Below are 22716 nucleotides of genomic sequence, written 5' to 3'. Positions count from 1 at the left end.
CAGATCTCTGCATGGCTTCTTTCCTCACCTCCCTCAAGCCTTCCTAGAGTCTTCCTCAAGAATCCTTTCCTCAGCGAGGCCTGCCCTGACCACCCTGTTTAAATTGCAATTGCAATACACCCTGGATAGGCTGAATAATGGTCCCCAAAGATCTCCAGGCCCTGGAACCTATGAATGTTCATAGGTTACATGTGTCAACCAAAAACAAAACAAAACAAAACACAGAAGGCTGCAAACAAGAGTTTATATGGGGTCTTAAGAACTGCAATTCAGGCTGTACACCTGAAACTAACACAACATTGTAAATCAACTATACTCTGATAAAAATTTAAAGGAAAAAAAAGAAGAATTGCAATTCAGGAGACAGATTCGGGTAAAACTGAAGGAGTGTTCTGGGGAAGAGAAAGCATCAGGGGCTTATAAAACAAAAGCTACAAGGTTGTTAAAGTTGTCTGGTGAGAATCGTGATTGGCTCTGACACAAGCCAGGGAATACTTGTCCTTAAGGAATCAAGAGTTATTTTAGGGTAAGGGTCCCACAAGTAGATAGGCTGTCATGAGTTATTTTAGGGTAAGGGTCCGATAAGTATCTTGCATTTTTGGCAGATGTTCTTTCTTTATTTTTTTTAATTTTATAAATTTATTTATTTATTTATTTTTGGCAGCATGGGTCTCCGTTGTTGAGCGCAGGCTTTCTCCAGTTGCAGAGAGCAGGTGCATGGGCTTCTCATTGCGGTGGCTTCTCCTGTGGCGGAGCACGGGCTCTAGGCGTGCAGGCTTCAGTAGTTGTGGCTTGAGGGCTCTAGAGCTCAGGCTCAGTAGTTGTGGCACACGGACTTAGTTGCTCTGCGGCATGTGAGATCTTCCCGGACCAGGTCTCGAACCCGTGTTCCCTGCGTTGGCAGGCGGATTCTTAACCACTGTGCCACCAGGGAAGTCCCTGGGCAGCTGTTCTTGATGCCTATGTTAAGACAATAAGTGATCAAAAGGTCAGATTCCATCCAGGCTGGGATGTGCGTAAGTCACACTTCGTCGATGGCCTCCCAGCTCCATTTTAGAGAGTTCTCTTGGCGATACTGACTCCATTTTTATTTTCCTTCCGCATATGGCAAAAGGGAATTTGCAGGTGTGATGGTTAAAGGATCTTGAGAGATATCAAGGTGCGTCCTGAATGTAATCACGTGTCCTCATAATAGGGAGATTTGACAGCAGGACAGAAACAGAGGCAATGCTACACTGAAGCAGGATGTCTCGCTGTGGGCTTTGAAGTTGGAGGAAGAGGGCCGAGCCAAGGAATGTCAAGAATGCAGCTCTAGAAGCTGCAAAAGACAAGGAAATTGATTCTTCTCTACAGCCTCTGGAGGGAGTGCAGCCCTGCCAGCACCTTGGTTTCAGCCCAGTGAAACTAACCTCAGACTTCTGATTTTACGAATTGTAAGAAAATAAATGTGTGTTGTTTTAAGCCACTGAGTTTGGGGTCATTTGTGACAGTAGCCAGAGGAAATGAATGAATACACTTCCAATCAGGCGCAATATATCCACTTCTGCTTTAGTTTTTTCCATAGCAGCGATCAGCATCTGACAGAATATAGTTCTTGCTTATCATTTTGTTTATTGTCTGTCTCTTCCACTAGAATGTCGGCTCTACAAAACCAGGGGCATTTTATCACCGGTTATTAGGGACAATTTCAAATGGATACAAAAGTTGAGAGAATAGTCTAACGAAGCCTCAGCTACATGAAGCTTTATCAATCTTCAACTCAGGGCTGATCTTGTTTCATCTACACCCCAACCACTTCCCCTCCCACCAGTTGATTATTTTGAAGCAAATCCAAGACATCATATCATTTCATCCATCAGTATTTCAGAATGTAGCTCTAAAAGTAAAGACTCTTTGTAAAAACATAACCATAATATCATAGCACATCTCAAAAAAAGGAATAATAATTGCTTAATATAATCAAAGTTCCAGATACTATTTGAATTTGAGAGCAGGGACTTCTGTCTGCTTGGTTTTTTTTTTTTTTTTGCGGTACGCGGGCCTCTCACCGCTGTGGCCTCTCCCGTTGCGGAGCACAGGCTCCAGACGCGCAGGCTCAGCGGCCATGGCTCACGGGTCCAGCCGCTCCGCGGCATGTGGGATCTTCCCGGACCGGGGCACGAACCCGTGTCCCCTGCATCGGCAGGCGGACTCTCAACAACTGCGCCACCAGGGAAGCCCTGCTTGGGGTTTTTTTTTGTTGTTTGTTTGTTTTGTTTTTAAATTTTATTTATTTATTTGGCTGCATTGGGTCTTTGCTGCGCCCGAGCTTTCTCTAGTTGCGGCCAGCAGGAGCTACTCTTCGTTGCGGTGCGCGGGCTTCTCATTGCGGTGGCTTCTCTTGTTGTGCAGAATGGGCTCTAGGTGTGTGGGCTTCAGTAGTTGTGGCTCACGGGCTCCAGAGTGCAGGCTCAGTAGTTGTGGCGCACGGGTTTAGTTGCTCCGCAGCATGTGGGATCTTTCCAGACTAGGGATCGAATCCATGTCCCCTGCATTGGCAGGTGGATTCTTAACCACTGCGCCACCAGGGAAGTCCTGTCTCCTTGTTTACTTGTTCTCCTTTGCTACCTTATGTGGCAAAAAGGACTTTGCAAATGTGACTAAGTTAAAGATTCTGAGATGGGGAGATTATCCTGGATTATCTGGATGGGTCCAGTGTAGCCATAGTGAAAGAGGGAGCCAGGAGGGTCAGAGTCAAGAGATAAAGCTGTGACAATGGAAGTATGAGATGGAACTGATGCAAGAGCTGGCTTTGAAGACAGAAGGGGGCCATGAACCAAGGAATACAGCCAGCTTCTAGAAACTAGAAATGGCAAGGCAAGGGCTTCTTTCCCATAGTCTCCAGAAAGGAACTCAGCCCTGCTGACACCTGGATTTTAGTTCAGTGAGACCCATTTCAGATGTCTGACCTCCAGATGGTAAGATAATAAATTTGTATTGTTTAAGCCTCCAAGTTTGTGACAATTTGTTACAAGCAGCGAAAGGAAGCTAGTGCAGATTTTGGTACTGGAAGTGAGGTGCTGCTGTAACAAATACCTAAAAATGTGGAAGTGGATTTGGAATTGGACAATGGGCAGAGGCTGGAACAATGTTGAGAAGATGATGGGAAAAGCCTAGATAGCCTTGCAGACCATTTGTAGAAATATGAGTGTTAGCAATTCTGCTGGTGAGGACTCAGAAGGAACTCAGAGGAGTAAGGTAGAGTAAATCTCTATAATCTTAGGGAACACTAAATCATCATAAACAGACTGTTGGTAGAAATATAGGCAACCTCTAGAAACTGGAAATGGCAAGGAAACAGATTCCCCCCAGTAGAACATGGCCCTGACAACACCTTGAGTTTAGCCCACTGAGACCTGTTTCAGACTTCGGACCCCCAGAATTAAAAGACAATAAATTTGTGTTATTTAACCTACTAAGTTTGTGATAATTTGTTATAGCAGTAATGGGAAACGAACCTATCTCTGTTATGCAAAAGAGAGATCAGACTAGTGTAAACACATACAAAATAAAGAAGCCCAGAAGAAACAAAGATTACACAGGAAAAAAAAGAAAGCTACAAAACAAACACAAAAACACCTGTAACTAAAATACTATAAAAAATACCTAGCAAGATAATAGATGATATCACATTTATAAAATAGGAACTGGAGGCTATGAAAAATGAATAATTAAATAATAAGAAAGAGTCCTTTGGAATTCAAAATAATAGATGAAACATAAATTTTCTTTTTTTTTTTTTTTCTTCTTTTTGTGGTACGTGGGCCTCTTACTGTTGTGGCCTCTCCCGTTGCGGAGCACAGGCTCCGGACGCGCAGGCTCAGCGGCCATGGCTCACGGGCCCAGCCGCTCTGCGGCATGTGCGATCTTCCCGGACCAGGGCACGAACCCGCGTCGCCTGCATCGGCAGGCGGTCTCTCAACCACTGCGCCACCAGGGAAGCCCCGATGAAACATAAATTTTAATAAAAGGATTAGAAGACAGAGTCAAGGAAATTTCCTAGAAAGTAAGGGGAAAATTAACAGAGATGGAAAATAGTGGTGAAAAGATAAGAACACTGAAAGCTCAAACCAGAAGATTCAACATCCAAATTATAAAAATTCCAGAAAAAGAGAGCAAGAAAACGAAGAAACCAACACACACACACACAAAGAAACCAACACAAAAATATACAAGAAAATTTCCCAGAACCAAAGGCTATGAGTCTCCAGATTGAAAGGACAGACTTAGGGTCAGAATGATTAATGAATAAAAGCTACAGTGAGGCACATCCTCATGAAATTTCAGAACCAGAGAAAGTGAGAAGATCCCAAAAGCTTCCAGAATAAAGCAAGTCAAATACAAGTTCAAAGCAGAGGGAGAATGAAAACAAATCTGAGGGGAGAAAAAAACAAACAAACAGGTTTCCTTTGTTATCCAAACTTGCATTCCGACTTAGGAAGAAAATAGATTTGAGTGACAAGGGATACATAAACTTCCAACCTAGAATTTTATACCCAGCCAAACTATAATAAAGTTGGAGGATAAAATGAAGATCTATTAAGCCATGCAAGAACTCAAAAATCTTTACCTCTTCCTCTCCCTTTTAAGGGAACGACTGGAGCATGTGCTCCAGCAAAATGAAGAGTCAACAAAGAAAGATAGACATGGAATCGAGGAAACAATATCCAACACAGGGAAGTCCAGGATAGCTTAGTGTAGGCCTAGAAAGCATCAAGTCCACATTCAAGTAGGAGAGAGGACTTTAGGAGGGAGGAAAAAAAGCTTGAGTGAGCTGTTAGTAATACAGACGATTCCATGGAACATCTGAAAAAGATTAAGTATAGGTGCAAATAAAATTAAGCAAGTGACAAAGGTAAATTTAATTCTCAAAAATTTAGAAATTTGTGAAGAGAAAATTCTAATATACTGCATGGCTCTGCAGTGAAAACATATTTACATATCACAACATTTAAAAAACTATTGATTGATATAAAAATTATGATTTCATTGAGGAGAGGGAAAGTAGAGTCAGATGAATAGACCTCAAACCTCATCTACTATACCAGGAAATCAGTAGAGAATGTCTAAAATTGAGAAATCAAGAAATAGCAATGCCAGCATATTTAGAAATATACAAGAAAATACCAGAGGAAACAGCTATAGCAGTTGAAAGTGGTGGCCTCTGGAAAGCAGATGGGAGTAGGGAGAGGTAGCAGGAGGACTGTTTTTCTTCATTACAAATATCTTAGTACCAGTACCGTTTGATTTTTAAAGTGTATTCATGAAAATTAATCGGCAGTGATAGAAGCGGCTACCCCTTATGGGGAGGAGACATGCGTATATTGACTGCGAAGAGGCACAATGGAACTTCTGGATGATGGAAATGTATATCAGCTTTACTCAGTAGAACTTTCTGGTATGATGAAAATGTTCTCTATCTGCACTGTCCAAAATGGTAGCCACATGTAGCTACTGAGCACTTGAAAAGTGGCTAGTGTGACTGAGGAATTGAATCCTTAATTTTTATTTAATTTAAATTAATTAAAAATAATTAAAATTCCCACGTGAGTTGTTTTGGACACTGCAGACAATGACAATGTTGAAGTTTTATGATTTGTAAAGAAATACAAATCAGAAGAGAGAAAGGCTTCTGATTTGTCAAAAATCTTCAAGGGGAAGTCTATGAAATAAAAAAGTGGAGAAGCAGCAAAGGAAAATCACTCTTCAGGGTCAGACCCTCAAAAAGTCCACATGGATTTCCAGTAGATAAAGCCCTATTGAAGATGATCTCACAATGCATAATTTCAATACACATGAGGAAACAGGCCACCAGGAGTGAGAGCCAGCGGACACACCAAACTGCAGGAGGAGATGGCACCAAACTTCAGATGATAGAATTATCAGACATTTTATGTCTTTAAGCTTAAGGACGCTTAAAAAGAAGAATCCAAAACATGAAAAAAAGGTCGAGACACTACCAAAAAAAAAAAAAAAAAAAAGCAGGCATATTTGAAAGAGGAAGGATTGGATTCACATGAGGGAAATTCCTTCCAAAGGGGCTACTTTAAGACTGGTTTACCAAAAATAGTAACAATGAGGAGAATTATTAAGTCAGAATGGAGTTCGAAGAGACGGAAGTCAATTTCTGTGCAAACTACCTTTATTTATAATGAAAAACGTCCCCATTCTGTTATAAAACTGGCACTGTGTAAAGGCACTTGACTGGGGAGAGAGGGGGCAGGGATGCTGATAGAGACTAATATGCCTCACCTGGCCCCTGAAGGCTGTTGGTAGAGATAGTGGCGGAGGTGACTCCTGGGAAAATCCAGTGGCGGTGACCCACTCCAGGCTCCGCTGGGATGGTGGGTTGCCTTGCTTTTCAGCGGGGGGGGGGGGGGGCAGTAGGAGCAGGAGGCACTTTGGACAGGATGTGACTTGGCAGATGGTGGGGGGGGGTCTCTCTTGCCCCCAGTGATTCCCAGCCCCACCACAACCTCCCACAGCTAAGGCAGTTTTCTAAATTTAAGGCTGGGGTTCTCCTTCTCCCCAGGGCTTCCAGAGAAGCAGAGAGGTGTTGGCAAGGACCTCGTCCCTGCAAGGATTGGGGGCGCAGAGAGATGCAGCAGTAAGGGAGGAGGAGTTCTGGAATGAAGGCAGCTGCTGCTTTCTCCTGTCTCCCTTCGAAAAGTCCTTCTCTCCAGCTAGACCTTATTCCTCTGCGGCTTCACCCTGGGGAAGAGCTGAGGGAAGACAGGCTCTTCAGACACCAGGAGCTCCCACCCCTTCATTCCACCCCAAACTTAATACAGTCACCTGATCCACCCCCAAACACGTGGACTGTCTCCATCCTCCCATCCCTTCCTAATGGACCCTCTCAGTATCTCCCAAACCACACCAGAGTCCCCTGTCAGCTGCAAGCACCAGCTGGAGCCTTCCCATCAGCAGCCGGCTTGATGAAACGGCGTATTTCCGAGTCTCCCATACGGCCATAAAAAAGACGCCCGCCTCTCCCTACCACCATGGCTGCCTGGTTGGGACCCACCTCCACCTATTCCCCAATTAAAGGAATCATCTTCTCTCCCAGGAATATAATGGGATCTTCCTGGTCTCCTCCCCTAACCTAGTAGCATCTCCCTCAGTTCTACCGCGATTTTATTAATGGATTCTTCCTCACCCTGCCCAATGCAGTGTAACAAAAGCTTCCAGGCCTGTAATACACGATTCTTTAACTGCCCCCATCACCAAGATGGGATTCGTCATGACTCCCCTTGGCTAGAATACATTCTTCTTTACCTCCCCATGAATATTAGGAATAATAAAAATATTTGATTGAGCACGAACCAATCAAATCACTAGGAAGGCAGTACTGGTGAGTACCCCACGAAGTACCACCAGTAAGTGGCTCTTCCTCCCCTAACTAAAAGGGGATCTCCCTTACCTCCCCCGTTATTATGATGGGCTCATCCTCACCTCCCCACAACCGATAATGGACTCTTCTGACCTCCCCTCCTCCCCAATGTAATGCACTGTCTCTCTTGCCCTTTTTCCCCGTGGGATCACCCCTTTCCTCACAATATCGCTTCTGGGCTCACCCCGAAGTAGTTACGGGGCACGTAGCCCTCCTGGCCGTGCAGCGCGGCCCACCACCAGTCCGTCTCCTCTGGCCCATCCCTCCGCAGCACGGTGACCGACTCGCCCTCGCGGAAGGACAGCTCGTCTCCAAACTCAGCGCTGTAATTCCAGAGAGCGTACACCACCCCGTTGTACATCAGCCCCATGCTCTGCTCCACGTCTGAAACATGAAACCGCAGGGATCGTCAGCGCCCGGTTCAGGGGGGCCGGGAACACTCAGGGATACGACGCGCTGGGGACAGGGACAGACCCTGAGATTTGGCGCCAGCCTCACCTCGGGGAATGGGCCGCTTGAAAAGTTGTGTACCCCTGTCTGGAGAGGGGGGCCTGAGCCGGAGTCAGCTGCCAGGACTGACAGTCTCTAAAACACTGGGGTGCATCAAGCCGGCCCACCAACCCCCGAGGCAGGGTCAGTGGTCCCCATTTCCATTTATATCTGGTTAAGTCCCTGTATCACTCCTAGAAGTACAGTCGTCTGCACCCCACCCCCCCCCGTAAGTGGTCCAGTCTCCATAGATGACTCAACTCCTCCTTCAGATGGTTCAGCCCTACTGCTCCCCACAAAGTGGTCCCAACTCCCCCTTTCCAGATGGTGCAGTGCACACTGCGCCCCCTCCCCAAAAGATAGTCTCAAAGAGGATGTAATAATTTTCCAGATAGTATAGGCCACCCGAACCCCCCTTTAAGCCCATCAAGGATTTAGCCCCCTTTCCAGATGGTACAGTCCACCATGTTCCCCCCTCTTTAATGGTTCAGTCCACCGTGTTCCAGTTTCTCCTCCTCTCCACCACCCCTCCCCCCCCCCCCCCCCCCCCAGCAAGTGTGCTGTCCAATCTCTACTTCGTCCTCACAGAACTCTCCAAGTCCAGGCAGGTAGGAGGTACAAACTGGTAGGCTTCATCTACCTGTGACAAAGGTAGTCACAATCCCCCTTCCCAAAGCTTCAGTGGACGGTCTATTTCCCGCCCCAGCGGTCCTGGCCTGCCGCTGCTCACCACTAAGGCAGGTGTTACAGCCCCACGGCTCCCACCCACTTTCTACCACAGCACAGCAGGCTGTCGTGTAGTCCCTCCAGGCTCACCTCCCAAATACATTGGCCCACCCCCAGGTCCTACAGCCTGCCTTACCCCAACTCTCTGAGGTCCCCAACCCCGCCTTATGATAGAGTTGGCCCCTCCAGGTGAGCGCTACAGACCCTAGGCACTTCCCCAGGATACGGCCTACCTAGTTCCTCCCATCACCTATTTAAGTGATGTGCACCCCCCCCCCCACCGGAGATATATGGTACAGCCTCCTGTCTCACTAGGAGTGGAAGAGTCCCCAAGCTCCTCCCCAGAAGCCATGGCCTGCTCACCTCTCACCTGTGTGGTGCTGTATTTCCCACAGGTAGCACAGCCCATGTGCCCAGCCCTAGGCCAGGTAGATGGTATAGTTGGAACGTCCAACTCCCCACCCCCGTGGATGAGAAAGCGGCGCAGTCTCCACACCTGCTCTTCTCCCTACAGGTGTCCAGCTTGCGTGGCACAGTTCCCCTGTCCCCCTCTCCCTCGAAGGTGGCACAGTCTGCTGCGCCCACACACCCTTCTTGCACCTGCCAGGTGGGAGGCCCAGTGCCCCACCCCTGCAGGTGGTCCATCCCGCCGGCCCCTCCTCGGTGATGCTGCCACAAGGTTGGTACAGCCCCCCGCGTCCTCTCTCAGGAGCCGCAGTCTGCCGCCTTCCCCCGCCCAACATCTACCAGCTGGGCGTCCCAGTCCCCGCGACGCCCTCCCCCAGAGGTGGCCCAGCCCGCCCACCGAGGCGCCTCAGCCCTGCCTCGCACCTGCCAGGTAAGTGGCGCAGTCGACGTAACCCTCGCGGTAGGGGTCGCACTTCTCGATGGCGGTGGCGCCGTCACTGAGCGTGGTGGCGAAGATTGCCGCGCCGTGCTGCACCAGCGCCATGCAGATGGCCGTGTCGTTGCAGGACGCCGCGCAGTGCAACGGTGTCCTAGGCGAGGGAGGCAGGCGTGAGAGGCCGCGCTGGGGCCCGCAGCGCCTTCCCCGCCCCACGCCGGCCGCGCGAGGTCAGGACTCACCAGCCGTGGCTGTCGGGGGAGTTGACGTTGGCACCCGCCGCGATTAGGAAGTCCACGATGGGGTAGTTGGCGCCGCAGATGGCGTTATGCAGGGCGGTGATGCCCTCCTCGTTGGGCTGGCTCGGGTCGTTCATCTGGACGAGCCGGGGGACGGAGAGGCTCAGTCCCGCGGCTGCTATCCAGCGTCTGCCGCCCCCACCCCGCCCGCCCTTCTGTCCGGCAGCACTCACCTCCTTCACCGCCTGCTGCACCACGTCCAGCTCCCCGGTCAGCGCGGCGTCCAGCAGCAGCACGAGCGGGCTGAGGCGCGCGCGACGGACCTTGCGCGGGGAGCCGGCCTTCCGCAGCACCGAGCGCATCTCCTGGGGGACAGAACCGGGGCTTCAGTGGCTTGGCGGGGATTGCTAATATACCCATTCCTCAGAGCGGGGAAACAGAGGCTCAGGGACCAGGCGGCCACTCCAGGTCATCCAACTAGACAGGGCTGAGATTGGAACCCAGGAACGTACGTACACATAGCCTGAGTCCAGAGGGCCATGGGAAGGAGGGTCCCTCAGTTCTATAGCCTCAGGTTCCCTGCAACACTCAGGGAATCGGGTGATTTTGGAATCTTGGGCCCTGAGACCTGAGAGGAAGCTTGGAGACCACGAGGTTGACGATTGTGGAAGCCAGATATTCAATCCATAGTTTCATTTCTTTTATGTATTAAAAAAAAAAATGCTAGGAAGCACACCTGACAAGATGTTACCAAGTGTTAATTTCAGATGTTTGGAATTAGAATATATATTTTTAAATTATGTACTTTTAGTTATAGAAATTTATTCTAAAGAGATAATTAGTAATTTAGGAAATTAGAATATTTATCATATTATTCCTTGTGCCTTCTTATTTTTGATTTTCAAGTGTCCTACAAAATTCACTTATTCTGAGCATACAGCATTTGTGATTCTGGTCTTCGATGTCAATGATTTCAAGATTCTGGAATTTGAAGATCCCACGAGCCACCCATTTAAAAATTCTCTGATGCTAAGTTTTCAATATGTGTGAGTCCAGAAATGCTAAGTTGTGCCATTTCAAATTGCTGAGGACCCAGGACGTTGCATTCCCAAGATTCTATGATTGAGAACTTGAATATTTCATGGTGAGAATTTCATTCCAAAAGATTGGAAGGAAATACTCAAAATGTTAATCGTGGTTCTCTCTGAATGCTGTTATTTGGGCCTCTTTATTCTACTTTTATCTATTTCTTCCTAGTTATTATGTTTGTGTGTTCCTTTCTAGTGGAAAATGTTCACTTAAAATAAAATTCTGTATTATAACATATGCGTGCACTCATCTATGATTTAAGATTCAAATGATGAGTCTTTAATTTTCAGTTCTGGGGACTTCAAGAATCAGTAATAACCAGGGTTTGTGTTACTAACTTTTTAATTGTAAGATCCTGTGCAAACCTTCAGTGTTCTGGAATTCTGAAATTTCACTCTTCTGAGTCTGTGATGTCAGAATTTAATTTTTGAATTCTGTGAGCGTTCAGGTTTCTCTGTGGCCAGAACTTTGTGATTCTGCAATGAGGCAACTTGACCATTTCAAGACACTGTCATTCTTCCATTCTTGATTTCAAGATCCTGAGCCTCAACATTTCCTGGCTCCACCCTCAGGAGGGCCTGGGAATACGCATGTGGGGGTCCACCTGGCCCCCACGTCTTCTCTGAGCATTGTTCTCCTACATCTGTCTACCCACACTGAGCAATCAGGATTGTTCCATGTGACTACAGCCCGCTCCCTCCAAGCCACGATGCAGAAACCAGACCAAGATCAGCAGGAGACCAGCCCCTGGTCAAATGATAACAATAATAGTAAAGTGCCAGGCACTATTCTAAGCACTATATTCATGTATTAAATCCTCACAGCAACCCTGTGCTTATTTTCATCCCCATTCTACAGATGAGGAAACTGAGGCACAGAGAGACTATGTGTCTGGCCCAAGGTTGCACAGCCGATAAGTGCTGTGGAGCTGGGATTTGAACCCAGGCAGCCTAGCTCTGCCACTGGTGCACTTAACCACGACACCCACAACCTCAGAGACCAGAGACTTGTTCTTGAAAATCTGAATGGAAGAAGCTCTGACCAGAGTCAGAGGACACCATGGACTTGAACTGAGAGGTCATGTTGAGTCAGGGCCGGGTGGGCCATTTCTAACCATGGCACAGGCTTGCTGAGGTGTAAGAGGAGAGAGCAGCTCCCCAGAGAAGGCGGACATGAGAGGCTGTGGCAACTAGGGAGAGAAATGGTGACTGCCTTGATTCAGGCAGGTTTTCAGACCCCAGAATAAACCCTCTGTCATGCCAAGACAAAGTCATTTCCAGGTTGGAAGACTCTAAGATTCCTGAAGGGAAGCCCTGGGGGGACAGGTTACTGGAGAGGAGCAGAGAAAATCTCGATGTGGCCAAGACTTCTGAATGCCCCTCCATATATGTTCTCCCTTTCTTCTGAGCACAGATACACTTAGATGTAAAACTGCATTTCTCAGCTTCCCTTGCAGCTGGGCTCCCGGCCAGTGGAATGCGCCAGGTGCGATGCATGCAATTTCCAGGTTCCGTCCTAAAAGGGAAGGGATGCTTCCATATGCTAAATCATACACCCCAGTTTCCTCCTCTATTACTTACCATGCTCTGCGGCTGCTCTGGTGGGCTGCTCTGGAGAGGGGCTGGAGGTGGTATGGGAGCTGGTGGGGCTGGAGCAGGGGGCCCTGCCCTGGCCTCAGGCCCCTCAGTGATGGGACACAGCTCAGGCTCGGGCCCCCCAGGCCCACCGTGACGATGGAAGAGGCGGCTGATGATCTGCTGGTACTGCTTCTTGTGGGTGGGGGGCAGGGCTATAGTAGGGCTCTGCTCCATGGAGCCCCTGCGTTTGAGGGGCCGTGGAATTTCTGCCAGCACCCGTGCCACCTCCTCCAGCTCGGGCACTGACTGTGCCTCGGGCGGCAGTGCTGGCTGCAGCCGTGTGGGACTAAGGGGCCGAGTTACAGCGCCTTCATCTGCATCACCAGCCTCCAGCCCTGGTGTCAGCAGCCCCTCCAGCTCCGGCTCAGGCTCCAGCTCAGTGGGAGGTTTGGGGAAGCCTAGAAGGAGCAAGAGCCCCATCAAAGGAGGGGTCCCAAGAGACCCGAGAGACTCCCTCCCCACAACTTCCAGGACTTGCAGCAAATGCCTGATTTGCTGTGTGACCTCAGGGCAGTGCCTTGCTTTCTCTGGGCTACACTTTCCCTGGGTTGTGAATAATAGACAATTATGACATCTCCCATTTAACAAGCACTTAGCATGTGCCTCGTGCTTTACATGCCTATCACTGAACTCTCACCACTACCTTGTGACGTTGATATGGCTAACATCTCATTATTACAGAAAGGGAAACTGAGTCTCAGAGAAGGCAAGTCAGTTGCCTAAAGCCACACAGCTGGGATTTGAACTCAGTCCTATCTGACTCCAGAATCTCTGCTCCTACCATTATGATAAACTTGACTTTCTAAGATTGTATGAATTTCCTCTCCTAACATCTCAGGCAGAAAATTGCTGAGGACTTCCCTGGTGGCGCAGGGGTTAAGAATCTGCCTGCCAATGCAGGGGACACGGGTTCAATCCCTGGTCCGGGAAGATCTCACATGCCGTGGAGCAACTAAGCCCATGCGCCCCAACTACTGAGCCCACGCGCCACAACTACTGGAGCCCGGGCTCAGAATAAGAGAAGCCACCACAGTGAGAAGCCCGCACACCGCCCCTGCTCGCTCTCATTAGAGAAAGCCCGCGCGCTGCAAGGAAGACCCGAGGCAGCCAAAAATAAATACAGAAAGAAAGAAAATTGCTGGGACTAGAATCTTAGTACTTGTTGGTCTTTTCTCTCTGTTTCTTGCCTTTCTGTCAGAGCTTCTAAAGCAGGTAGAAATATACAATTTTATATATATATATATATATATATATATATATATTTATTTATTTATTTATTTTTTTTCTGTATGCGGGCCTCTCACTGCTGTGGCCTCTCCTGTTGCGGAGCACAGGCTCCGGACGCGCAGACTCAGCGGCCATGGCTCACGGGCCCAGCCGCTCTGCGGCATGTGGGATCTTCCCGGACCGGGGCACGAACCCGTGTCCCCTGCATCGGCAGGCGGACTCTCAACCACTGCGCCACCAGGGAAGCCCTACAATGATCATTTTATACATGATTTCATTGACTGTCCATCGTAATCTATGAAGTAAATGTTATTAATCTCTCTTCACAGATGAGAAAATGTAAGCGCAGATGGGTTAATTAAATTATCCTCAGTCACACAGCATGTCAATGGTAGAGAGGGGATCAAAACCCACTCTGCTTAAATCCAGGCCCTGCGCTGGTCTCACACCAAAAACTATTAATAATGATTAATATGATAGCTATTGAGGGCTTTCTATACATCAGGCCCTATTTTAAGGACTTTATATGGATTAAATAATCTAGTACCATAACCCAGTAAGGTAGGTTCTATCATTATTCACCTTTTACACTTAAGGAAATTGAGGTCCAGAGAGGTTAACTGACTTGCCAAAGGTCACACAGTGTGGAGCCAGCCAGTCTGACTCCAGGGTCCATGCTTAAGCACTGTGCTATCCCTAGTTCCTGAGCAAATCCCCAAGCTCACCTGGCCTTGCTCTCTGCAGGGACAATGTCTGGAAACAGGTGTTTGGTTGTGATGGGACCCCAAGCTGGTTTGGTCCCCAGCCATCTGCCCTCCCTTCACCCATCCCTCCGGAACCCCCATTGCTGACTCACCTTCACTCACAGCGGACCAAGTCTCTTGGGGGGGTTGGGGGACGGGGGCAAGGGCTTGAAGCTGGGGCTGAGGCTGTAATTGTGGCTGGGACTGTGGAGGCAGCTGGGGCTGGGGAAGCAGCTTAGGCGGGGGAGCTCTAGAGAAGATGGGGGAGCCAGGGAGCATGGCCCTGCTGGCTCCGTGCTCCCAAAAGGCATTCTGCAGCTTGAATATCATGCTGAGGGGGATGGGGCGATGGCGGGGGGCACTTCGGGGCTGGGGGCTGGTAGGAGGCATGGGGATGCGGCTGACAGGCTGCCAGCTTCGGGACAAAGTGCCTGATGAGCCCGCGGAGCCCAGCGATCGGCGGTAGCTGTCCATATCAGAACGCCTGTCGTTGGTCAGAAGGGAGACCTTGTAATTGCGGGGCAGAGTGGCACTGGTGAAGTTGTCCTGGGGGAGAAAGAGGGAAGGAAGGAAGATAGAAGGGGCTCAGGTGGGAGGAGATAGGCATAAGGGAATGAATGATAAGGGAGTGGAGGAAAGGAGGAGGGAGGTAAAGGCAAAAGGTGGGAAGGGAGAGAAGGAGGGGAGGAAAGACAGAGGGAGGGAAAGGAAAGACGGTCAGGGAGGGGGTGGAAATCCAGGATAAAGGAAGAGCCTGGGGAAGGGTACGGAAACTGCGGGCGCAGCCAGGAGGGGAAGACTAGCCCTGACTCCACCCTTGCCCACCAGCCCCCTCCCCAAGTTCCTCCGGCCCCTCACCTTCCCGGGGGCCCCCAGCCCATCCAGGCTGCTCTCTCTCCAGGGTAACAGCTGCAGGCCTGGTGAAGCAGGCCGCGCGAAGACATCGAGTCCTGTGAGGCGGGAATCATTAGGGTCTGGGGGAGGCCTCTCCGGGTCCCCCACTCCTTTGGCCTCACACCACTCACGTTCATAGCTCGCTGTCTGCGAGGACTTCTTCTCGTATGCCACGTCCAGGTCAGACTCGTTCCAGGCTTTGGGGGGCCGCCGCCGAAGCGTTAGGTCGTCTGCAGGGAGGTTGCCCATGAGGATGTGGGGGGCGGGCGGGGGGGGGGCCGAAGCTGGTCCCGGACCTTGCGCCACTCCCACCCGCCAAGTTCGGCCCCCTGGTTCACCTTGCGCGCGCAGAGGTGGGGCGAAGGCGCTGACGCCAGGGCCCAGCAGGGGGCTCCCAAAGGCAGTCGGCGCATCGTAGGCTGCGGTCGGGATGCGAGGCGAGGGCCCGCGCTCAGGAAAGAAGGCCTGGGGCCCTTCGGCCAGGGGGCTGACACGGGGGGAGCGGGCACGGGCCAAGAAGTCAAAGGGCGTGGGGGAACCCTGCTGTCTGAGCGGGCCGGGGCGAGGGGAGGGCGAACGGCCGTGGGGGCTGCCTGCTCCATCGAAGGTGCGGGGCCGGGGTGAGGGCGCGCGGTCCAGGCTGCTGTAGGCATCCGGCTGCAGGTAGAACTGGGTGCGCGGTGACGACGGCCGGCCCTTAGGGGACAGCGAGCTGTAGGGGAGCAGAGCCGGGGCGCTCTCGGAGCGTCCGAACGAGATGTCTGCGCCGTCGGTGGTCGCCTTCCGGGGAGACCCGCGGCAGCCCAAGGGCTCGGGGACAGGGCTGAGGCTGTACCGGGACAGCTGTAGGGAGGTCGGGACATTGAGGGGTCAAAGGAGACAATAGTAGAGGGTTGGTAGGTCAATAGAGGTGATCGAAAAATCAACCCTGGAGAGTTGGACGGAGCTAGAGATTCAGGCATAGGGAGCCCTGCAATCAGGGCTGGGGCTCGCATGTATAGTGCCTTTGTGCCGCTTAGAAAAAAACCCTTTTCTTCCGAGGGTCCTGACAGACGTCCACTTCCACTGATCCCCACTTCCACTAATCCCACAAGTAGATTTAAATAGCCCACAGCCTGCACAGCCCCATGGGACAGGCTTGCCTGAACTCCTGGAGGAAAGAACCTGACTTTGGGGGCTCGGGTGGGGACCAGGGCAAGCAGGCTCACCCTAGCCGGCGCTCTGGCCTGCGAGCCAAGAGACGCCGCCGGCAAGTCTGACCACAGCGACTCCAACTGCTTGGTCAGTTCGTCCACCTTGGCCGCCGCCGTGTCCAGCTCCGTATTCTTCAGGTCCATGTGCTTCGCGGCTAGAGCTGGGCGACCGGTAGTAGCAGTGAGGACCCGGATTTCTGGGCAGGGCCCAGGCTCCCCCCCCAGCCCCGCCCCGAGGGCCCCGCCCCACCAAGCCCCGCCCCCTACCCCAGCTCACACTGGAAGTTCAGGTCCAGAAGGTTCCGCGAGCTCTGGAACGCCTCGCTGTCCATGGTGCCGGCTGGCCGCAGCGGGGCGCCTGCGTTTGGGGAGGGGGAGCGGGGGAGAGCCTGCTCAGAGCCCGCCCACAGGGAACCTGGGGCCTTGAGGAGCGGGACGGGGCCTTTACTCTCCTACTTCCTTCCACTGGAAGCGCTATGACCCACCACCTCCCCTGCTGGGAAACGCCAACTCCTGCGAAGCCCTCCAGGAAGGCTAAGGACAATTCACTCTCTTTACGTGGCTCCTACTCCATCTCTCTATCTCAGCCCTAATAAGACGTGATCATTCCTTCAACAATTATCCATTGACCACCTACTATGTGACAGACATTATAGTGAACAGAGGCTGCAATAATAATAACTATCAATTACTGAATGCCTACTAGGGACCAAGAGACACTGCTAGATGCTGGGGATCTTTTCAAAAATAATGACGGTGCTGCCTACTATGTGCCAGGACCTTTGCTAGTTACCCGAGGGTATAATGAAATAAAACAACCATTTATTGAGAGAACACTGCCCCCTAGAACTGTGCCAAGTGCTTTACAGCTAATACCTTATCCCATGATCAAAATCTCCATGGCAGAAAAAGAAAGTGGGGCTCAGAAACATTTGTTCCAGGTCACCCTGCAAGAAGTCGGCATACTAGGTTTCACACCTGTACCTAACTTGTTATTCTGGGGCATCTTCGTCAGTCTGGAGGGGCTCCAGAGGACGGGGACCACTCAGTTCTCTCTTCCCAGAGTCCCCACCCAGAGGAGACTCAGCGTGTTCACACAGACCCGGCGTCAACAGGAAGAACAGGGAGTTGGCCAGGGATGGCTGGGCCACTGTGGCCGCCAACACAGTGGGAAGGAGCCAAGCCACCAGGAACTAGTCAGGCCAGCACCACGCCCATCTCCATGGTAGCCACCACACCCGCCAGCTCTGCCACCTCCCCACTACATCAACCGACCACTTAGCTTTGACTTGGGGTGCAGGCGTGGGCAGCAGGGCAGGCTGGGGCATGCTGATTCTGGCCTCAGTCTGGGAAGCCTCGGAACAGAACCTGTTGGGGCTGGTGGCTCATTTGGGTGTGTTAGGATTGTGTGACCTTGGGCTAAGAGTCCCCTCCACTCCTCGGGCCTCAGTTTCCCCAATTGTGAAAGGAGGAGGCAAATCAGCTATTCTGAGAGGCCTCCTCAATCTCTAAGAGGCCTAGATTCTGAAATTATAAGGGCCTCGAGGTTGTAATTAAATTTCGATAGAGGCTAAAACCCTCGACTTGAGAGTCTATTGTTTCAGAGTTCTCAGTCCCAGATTCTATCTTTGGAACATTCTAGAATTCTCCCCTTTGGCTAGCCTAGATTTCTCTGTCTTCCTGCACTGAGTTCTATCTATCCCAGGATTCCGAAGTCCTAAAAGTCTAGGTGAATGTCTGGTACAGTGGAGTTGCTAAACGCACAATTAAGGAGGGTTCAAATCTGGTGGCACCATTGTCCCACCTGACCAGACTGCCTCAGTTTCCTGATCTGTAAAATGAGGATAAATAGCAGTCTACCTCAGAGGACAGTTGTGACGATCCAACTGGCCAGAAGGTGCAAGAGGAATCAAGGCTCTGAGAATTGAGGCCTCAACAAGTAGAGACTATAGGGGACTTCCCTGGCGGTGCAGTGGTTAAGACTCTGAGCTCTCACTGCAGGGGGCACAGAGTTCGATCCCTGGTCCAGGCAAGACCCCGCATTAGAATCTCAGAGATACACAGGAAACCGTCTGTGTTCGTTAAAATATAAAAATGAAAAATCTATGCTACCTCCAGGGCCAGCATTCTGGTAGCGAATGGTTCTTTTGGGGATTTCATGATCCCCAAATTCTAAGACGCTGACATCCTCTGGGTCTAAGGAAATGCCAAGGCTAGGCGTGGGCCCGTCCCGGGTCTGAGGCGCGCGAAACGGGCGTCAGGGCCGCCAGGGGACGCTCCAGGTCACGGCCCGACCGCAGGGGGGCGGACGGACAGCTCCTGAGCTCAGAGCAGGGGAATGCGGGGCGGGCCCGGGCAGGTGCCGCACCTCCCGCGGCAGGGGAGCGGGGGCCCGGCGGGGGGTCAAGGGTGGCGGGGGCCGCGCCTCTGCTCCAGGCCCCTGTCCTCCACCCCCACGTCCTCTCCGCCGGGCTCCCCTCTCCTCCGCCCTTAGGTCTCCCTCCCCGGCATCTTCTGCACCCCAGTCAGGTTCTTTGGGGTTAAAAATCAGGGGCGGGGGATTCCTGGAGGAATCATCCTGAGTAGGAACAGGGTCAGAGCGCCAGGCTGGTTTGGGAATACCCAGATTGGAATCCCCCAGCTTTGTCCACATAGACAGACGTTGGGAGAGGCTCCACCCTGTCTGGGACTTCGTTTCCCCGCTCTGTGGACGTCTGTGAAATGAGCTAGGGCCTTCCCCCTCTTTAAATCTCTACCTTCGCCTATTCAGCTTCTCTGTGCCTCAGTTTCCTTGTGTGTATAATGGGGGAATTAATACCTTCACCTCAAAGAAGTGTGAGGTTTGAATGACATAATTTATGTATAGAGTTTAGAACAGGGAAGCGTACAAAATAAAGTTCACACGTATAAGATTCCTAATTCCCAGGCCTGGAACAGACTGAGGGCTCAAAGCCAAAGTAATTTTTTTCCTCCAAAACAGCCCTTTCAAATCTTTCTGAGATTCTAAAAGCCCTGAGCTTTAACCCCTGGAATCTTGACTTCAGCCCTTGGATCTCAGAATGCTAAATCCTCCCCTGCTTTCCTGAGTTCTAGCCATCCCCAGTGCTGGCCCATTCCAGGGCATAGGAATCCCTGGAAGATTCCAGACAGAAGGTGGCAAAAGCCTAGGGTGTGCGTTGTGCCCGCACTCCAGCCTCAGTTTCCCCATTGGACTAGAAAGAAGTCATTCCCTGGGCTGGGCTCAGCAAACCTCAATGGAAGTGAGACCTTTGGGCAGTTGCCGGAGACTTCTGTAGACAATGGGAACCATCCATTACCTGCCAGCCCTGAGCCTGGCACGCTGTGAGCTCTGTCTTGGCAGCCACAGTTATTATTTTTTATTTCATCTCAGGCTACCACCAAATGCCCTTCAAGCCCAGACATTAGGAAGTTCTTCCCTCTCATCAGAACCCCCTGCCCCACCCCTTGTTTAATCCCTTCACATGACTCATGGGGATGGAGAGAAGGGGGAGTCGGGCGGAGGGAGGTGCCAAGCCCTGCCCTCCCCCAGCTTCAAGGACATACACACACCTCCAGAATTAGCCTCTATCCTCCCTTATCTCCCACACTACCTCAGGTCAGACAGATGGGAGTGGAGGTGACATTTTTCACCTCAGGGTCAGGGCCAGGAGCCCTAGGAGAGAAGTGAGTCAGAAAATCCCGTGGGACTGGATGGTATCCCGACGCCCAGAGAGTGGCTGAGGAAGGCGGAGGGCAAATCCTGACCCTCAACTCTGCTGCCAGTGTGACCCCTAAGCTTCAGTTTACCTCCGTCCTCTCTGTGTAATGGCTGTATTGTGCCATCCATGCAAGCCCCCCAGAATCCAACCCCACCTTCTGGAATTCTGCCCTGGATTCTAGAACGCCCTTTGCAAATCCCAGATATCTCCCCCCTTTATGGGACAATAGGAGGTTCCCCGCCCCCGCCAGGGGGCGCCCTGGGACGGAGGTCACTCCTCTGCTTAGGCAGGTCTGACGCCCCGGTTAATGACATGTTGGGGATCGCGCAGCAGCACAGGGGAGGTTGGAGATCTGTCCCACTCCCCTCCTGCCACCTTGGCCCCGGCCCCAGAGCCAGAAAGTGGGGGGAATGGGGGGACACAGCCTCCAGAGGGACCCTGGGTGTTTGTTCTGCTTCATTTCAGGAACCCGGGTTCCACTATCCCCACCCCACCCCTAATTCTGCTCGGAGACCTAAAGGCTCGGTCGAAAAGGCAGCTGAAGGGTGGTAGGGATGGCCGCCCATTCCAGAGCCCCAGCAGTCCCGAGTCTCCCATTTCTCCCCAAGAGATCTAATACCCCAGTTCTACTCAAGGACTCAGGCGTCCGAGAGCCCCCATTTCGAGGGACTGAAACGTCCCGACGTTTCCGAACGTCTCCCCGGGACCAAGGTGTCTGAGCCCTCCATTCCAAGAACTCAGGCATCCGAGCCCCTTTTCCTTCTGCCCAGTAAATCTGGCATCCAAGTTCTAGCTTTTAACGTTCTTGGAGTCCCCCAGCTCCGCCCTGGGACCTGGTGTCCTTGTCTCCTCCCGACCCTCCCAGGGACGCCAGTGTCGGGCTCCACCGGGGCCGCTGAACCCCTGGTGGGGGGGTGTAACTCACGGATCCGGGGCAGATCTTGGCACCAGGAGTCCTCCTCCGGCTCCGGCTCCGGCTGCGGGGAGCGGAGGACGGGGCGGGGCAGGCGCCGGGAACAGGTTAAACAACGTGACTCGGACCGGAGGGAGGCGGGTCCCGGAGGGGAGGGGGAGCCGGGGTCGCCTCGAGCACCTTGGGACTTGTAGTCCCGGAGGGGCAGGACGTAGATGGGTACGTTCCCATTTGTATTGACCCAAAGTCCATTTCACAGACAGGAAGGTCGAAAGGCCAAGGGTGACCTGGCTACGTAAATCGTAAATAGAATCCAGACTCTTACCTCGCTGTGGCTGCAGGAGATGAACTCCTGAGTCCCTGCCCCACTCCTCCAGGCTCAGTTTCCCCCTTCTTGAAAGAAGATTTGGACGCCACCAAAGAGGTAGCAGGTTATAGAGTCTGGGGGAGACTCACAAATCCCGCCCCCAAGACGAGAAGAGGGCCTCGCTAAAATCAGTATCCTCTCGGGTCTCTGAGCCTCAATCTCTCCGTCGGTAAAAAGGGTGGTTGGGATCTTTACAGAATTTCCCACCAACGGCTCCCAAAGTTGGAGGCTGGGACTACGATTCCCAGCAGCCTCCACGACCGACGTCGGGCGCCTCCCAACCTCGCGTCCTCTGGGAATTGTAGTCCCGGAGCCCGCAGGGGCAGGGCCCGGGTGTCTCGCCCACGCGGGGAACTGTCTGGCGATCCCGGGAGGAGGCAACACGTCCTCTTCCCCTGACCCTCCTCCTCTCTGAGCAGCCGCTGGCTCGCTGAGAAGGTGGGCGCCCCAGTTCTAAAGTAGGATCCGAAATCTCGGCAGAGGGGGCGGAAATCAGCGCTGACACACCGGTCAGGAATGCAGTCGGATCACCCAGGCTAGCCACCGTCTCGCGGCTCCGCCCGTCCCCCTACGCTGTGCAGTCCCTGTGTGAAGGGGCGTGGGCGTGTCCCCCAAATCTGCGTTCACGTGCCGCTGCTTACACGCACCCCAGGACAGGGAAGGGGCGCTAGTCAGGACGTCTACTCTCTCTCCCTTCCTCAAGGCCTTTGGAAATGTCCCCCCACGCACGAGACTAAATCCTCGAGGGCATCTACCCGTCTTTTGGGCCACAGCCCCGCCCCTTAGTCTCACCGCCCCACGCGTGTCCAGCTCGGGAGTCCAGAGGCTCCGCCCTGGGATCCACAGGCTCCTCCCCCTATATTTCCCGCTCCCCTGGAGCCCAGAGCCCCGCCCCTGGCTGATAGTTAACGCCCTCGGGAGGAATTGCCCCCATTCCTCCATTTTCCCACCTCTCTCACTCAAGTTCTGAATTTCTGAGGCATCTGGGCCTCCCTAGAAGGGACTGTAACACTGAAAGCACAGTCCTGCCGACCTAGACTCTTACCTGCCTCTCTAAGAATTTCAGTCCAATCGATCTTCCTGTCTCTTTAAGAGTAGGTCCTGTGAATGTGGCTGCCCCTTTAAGGCAACGTTGGAGCAAATCATGTCTGAGACTGTGGGGATACCCTCCGGGACCTGGTGAGGCTCTAACTCCCGCCAAACAGGC

The 22716-nt window shown here is 52.0% G+C and overlaps 1 protein-coding gene and 1 long non-coding RNA gene across 5 annotated transcripts; one reads left to right on the top strand and one right to left on the bottom strand.

Annotated features, from left to right (window-relative positions):
• Positions 1-228: 228 nt before the first annotated feature.
• On the bottom strand, positions 229-22708 carry PPP1R13L (protein phosphatase 1 regulatory subunit 13 like). 4 transcript variants are annotated; one of them, XM_067718661.1, is made up of 13 exons: positions 22555-22708; positions 16788-16868; positions 16526-16671; positions 15656-16160; positions 15449-15547; positions 15282-15373; positions 14537-14969; positions 12397-12851; positions 9961-10092; positions 9731-9864; positions 9476-9642; positions 7614-7813; positions 229-960 (listed from the first exon to the last, which is right to left on the bottom strand). In XM_067718661.1, the coding sequence occupies exons 2-13, from the start codon at positions 16840-16842 to the stop codon at positions 913-915; spliced, it is 2466 nt and encodes an 821-aa protein (XP_067574762.1). In that variant the 5' UTR covers positions 16843-16868; positions 22555-22708; the 3' UTR covers positions 229-912. The 4 variants fall into 4 exon arrangements, with proteins under 4 accessions (XP_067574762.1, XP_067574763.1, XP_067574761.1 ...); XM_067718662.1 differs by lacking the exon at positions 22555-22708 and adding an exon at positions 21468-22258; XM_067718660.1 differs by lacking the exon at positions 22555-22708 and adding an exon at positions 21155-21403.
• On the top strand, positions 8495-11053 carry LOC137214645 (uncharacterized). Its single transcript, XR_010938971.1, has 2 exons — positions 8495-9206; positions 9281-11053. It is a non-coding gene; the product is annotated as an uncharacterized lncRNA (long non-coding RNA).
• Positions 22709-22716: the final 8 nt, after the last annotated feature.

Source organism: Pseudorca crassidens, chromosome 20 (assembly GCF_039906515.1).
Source record: "Pseudorca crassidens isolate mPseCra1 chromosome 20, mPseCra1.hap1, whole genome shotgun sequence".
NCBI lineage: Eukaryota > Metazoa > Chordata > Mammalia > Artiodactyla > Delphinidae > Pseudorca > Pseudorca crassidens.
Note: the sequence above shows the minus strand (reverse complement) of the source record. Positions and strands in the feature narration are given on the sequence as shown.

What these genes read in the sequence shown, in the direction of transcription:
- PPP1R13L (XM_067718661.1), bottom strand. Translation starts at nt 16,842, where the DNA reads ATGGACAGCGAGGCGTTCCAGAGCTCGCGGAACCTTCTGGACCTGAAC. An exon ending in TGCAGCAGGCGGTGAAGGAG is followed by an intron (nt 9,865 to 9,960) that starts GTGAGTGCTGCC and finishes CGGCTCGTCCAG; the next exon opens with ATGAACGACCCGAGCCAGCC. An exon ending in TCCCCCGACAGCCACGGCTG is followed by an intron (nt 9,643 to 9,730) that starts GTGAGTCCTGAC and finishes TCCCTCGCCTAG; the next exon opens with GACACCGTTGCACTGCGCGG.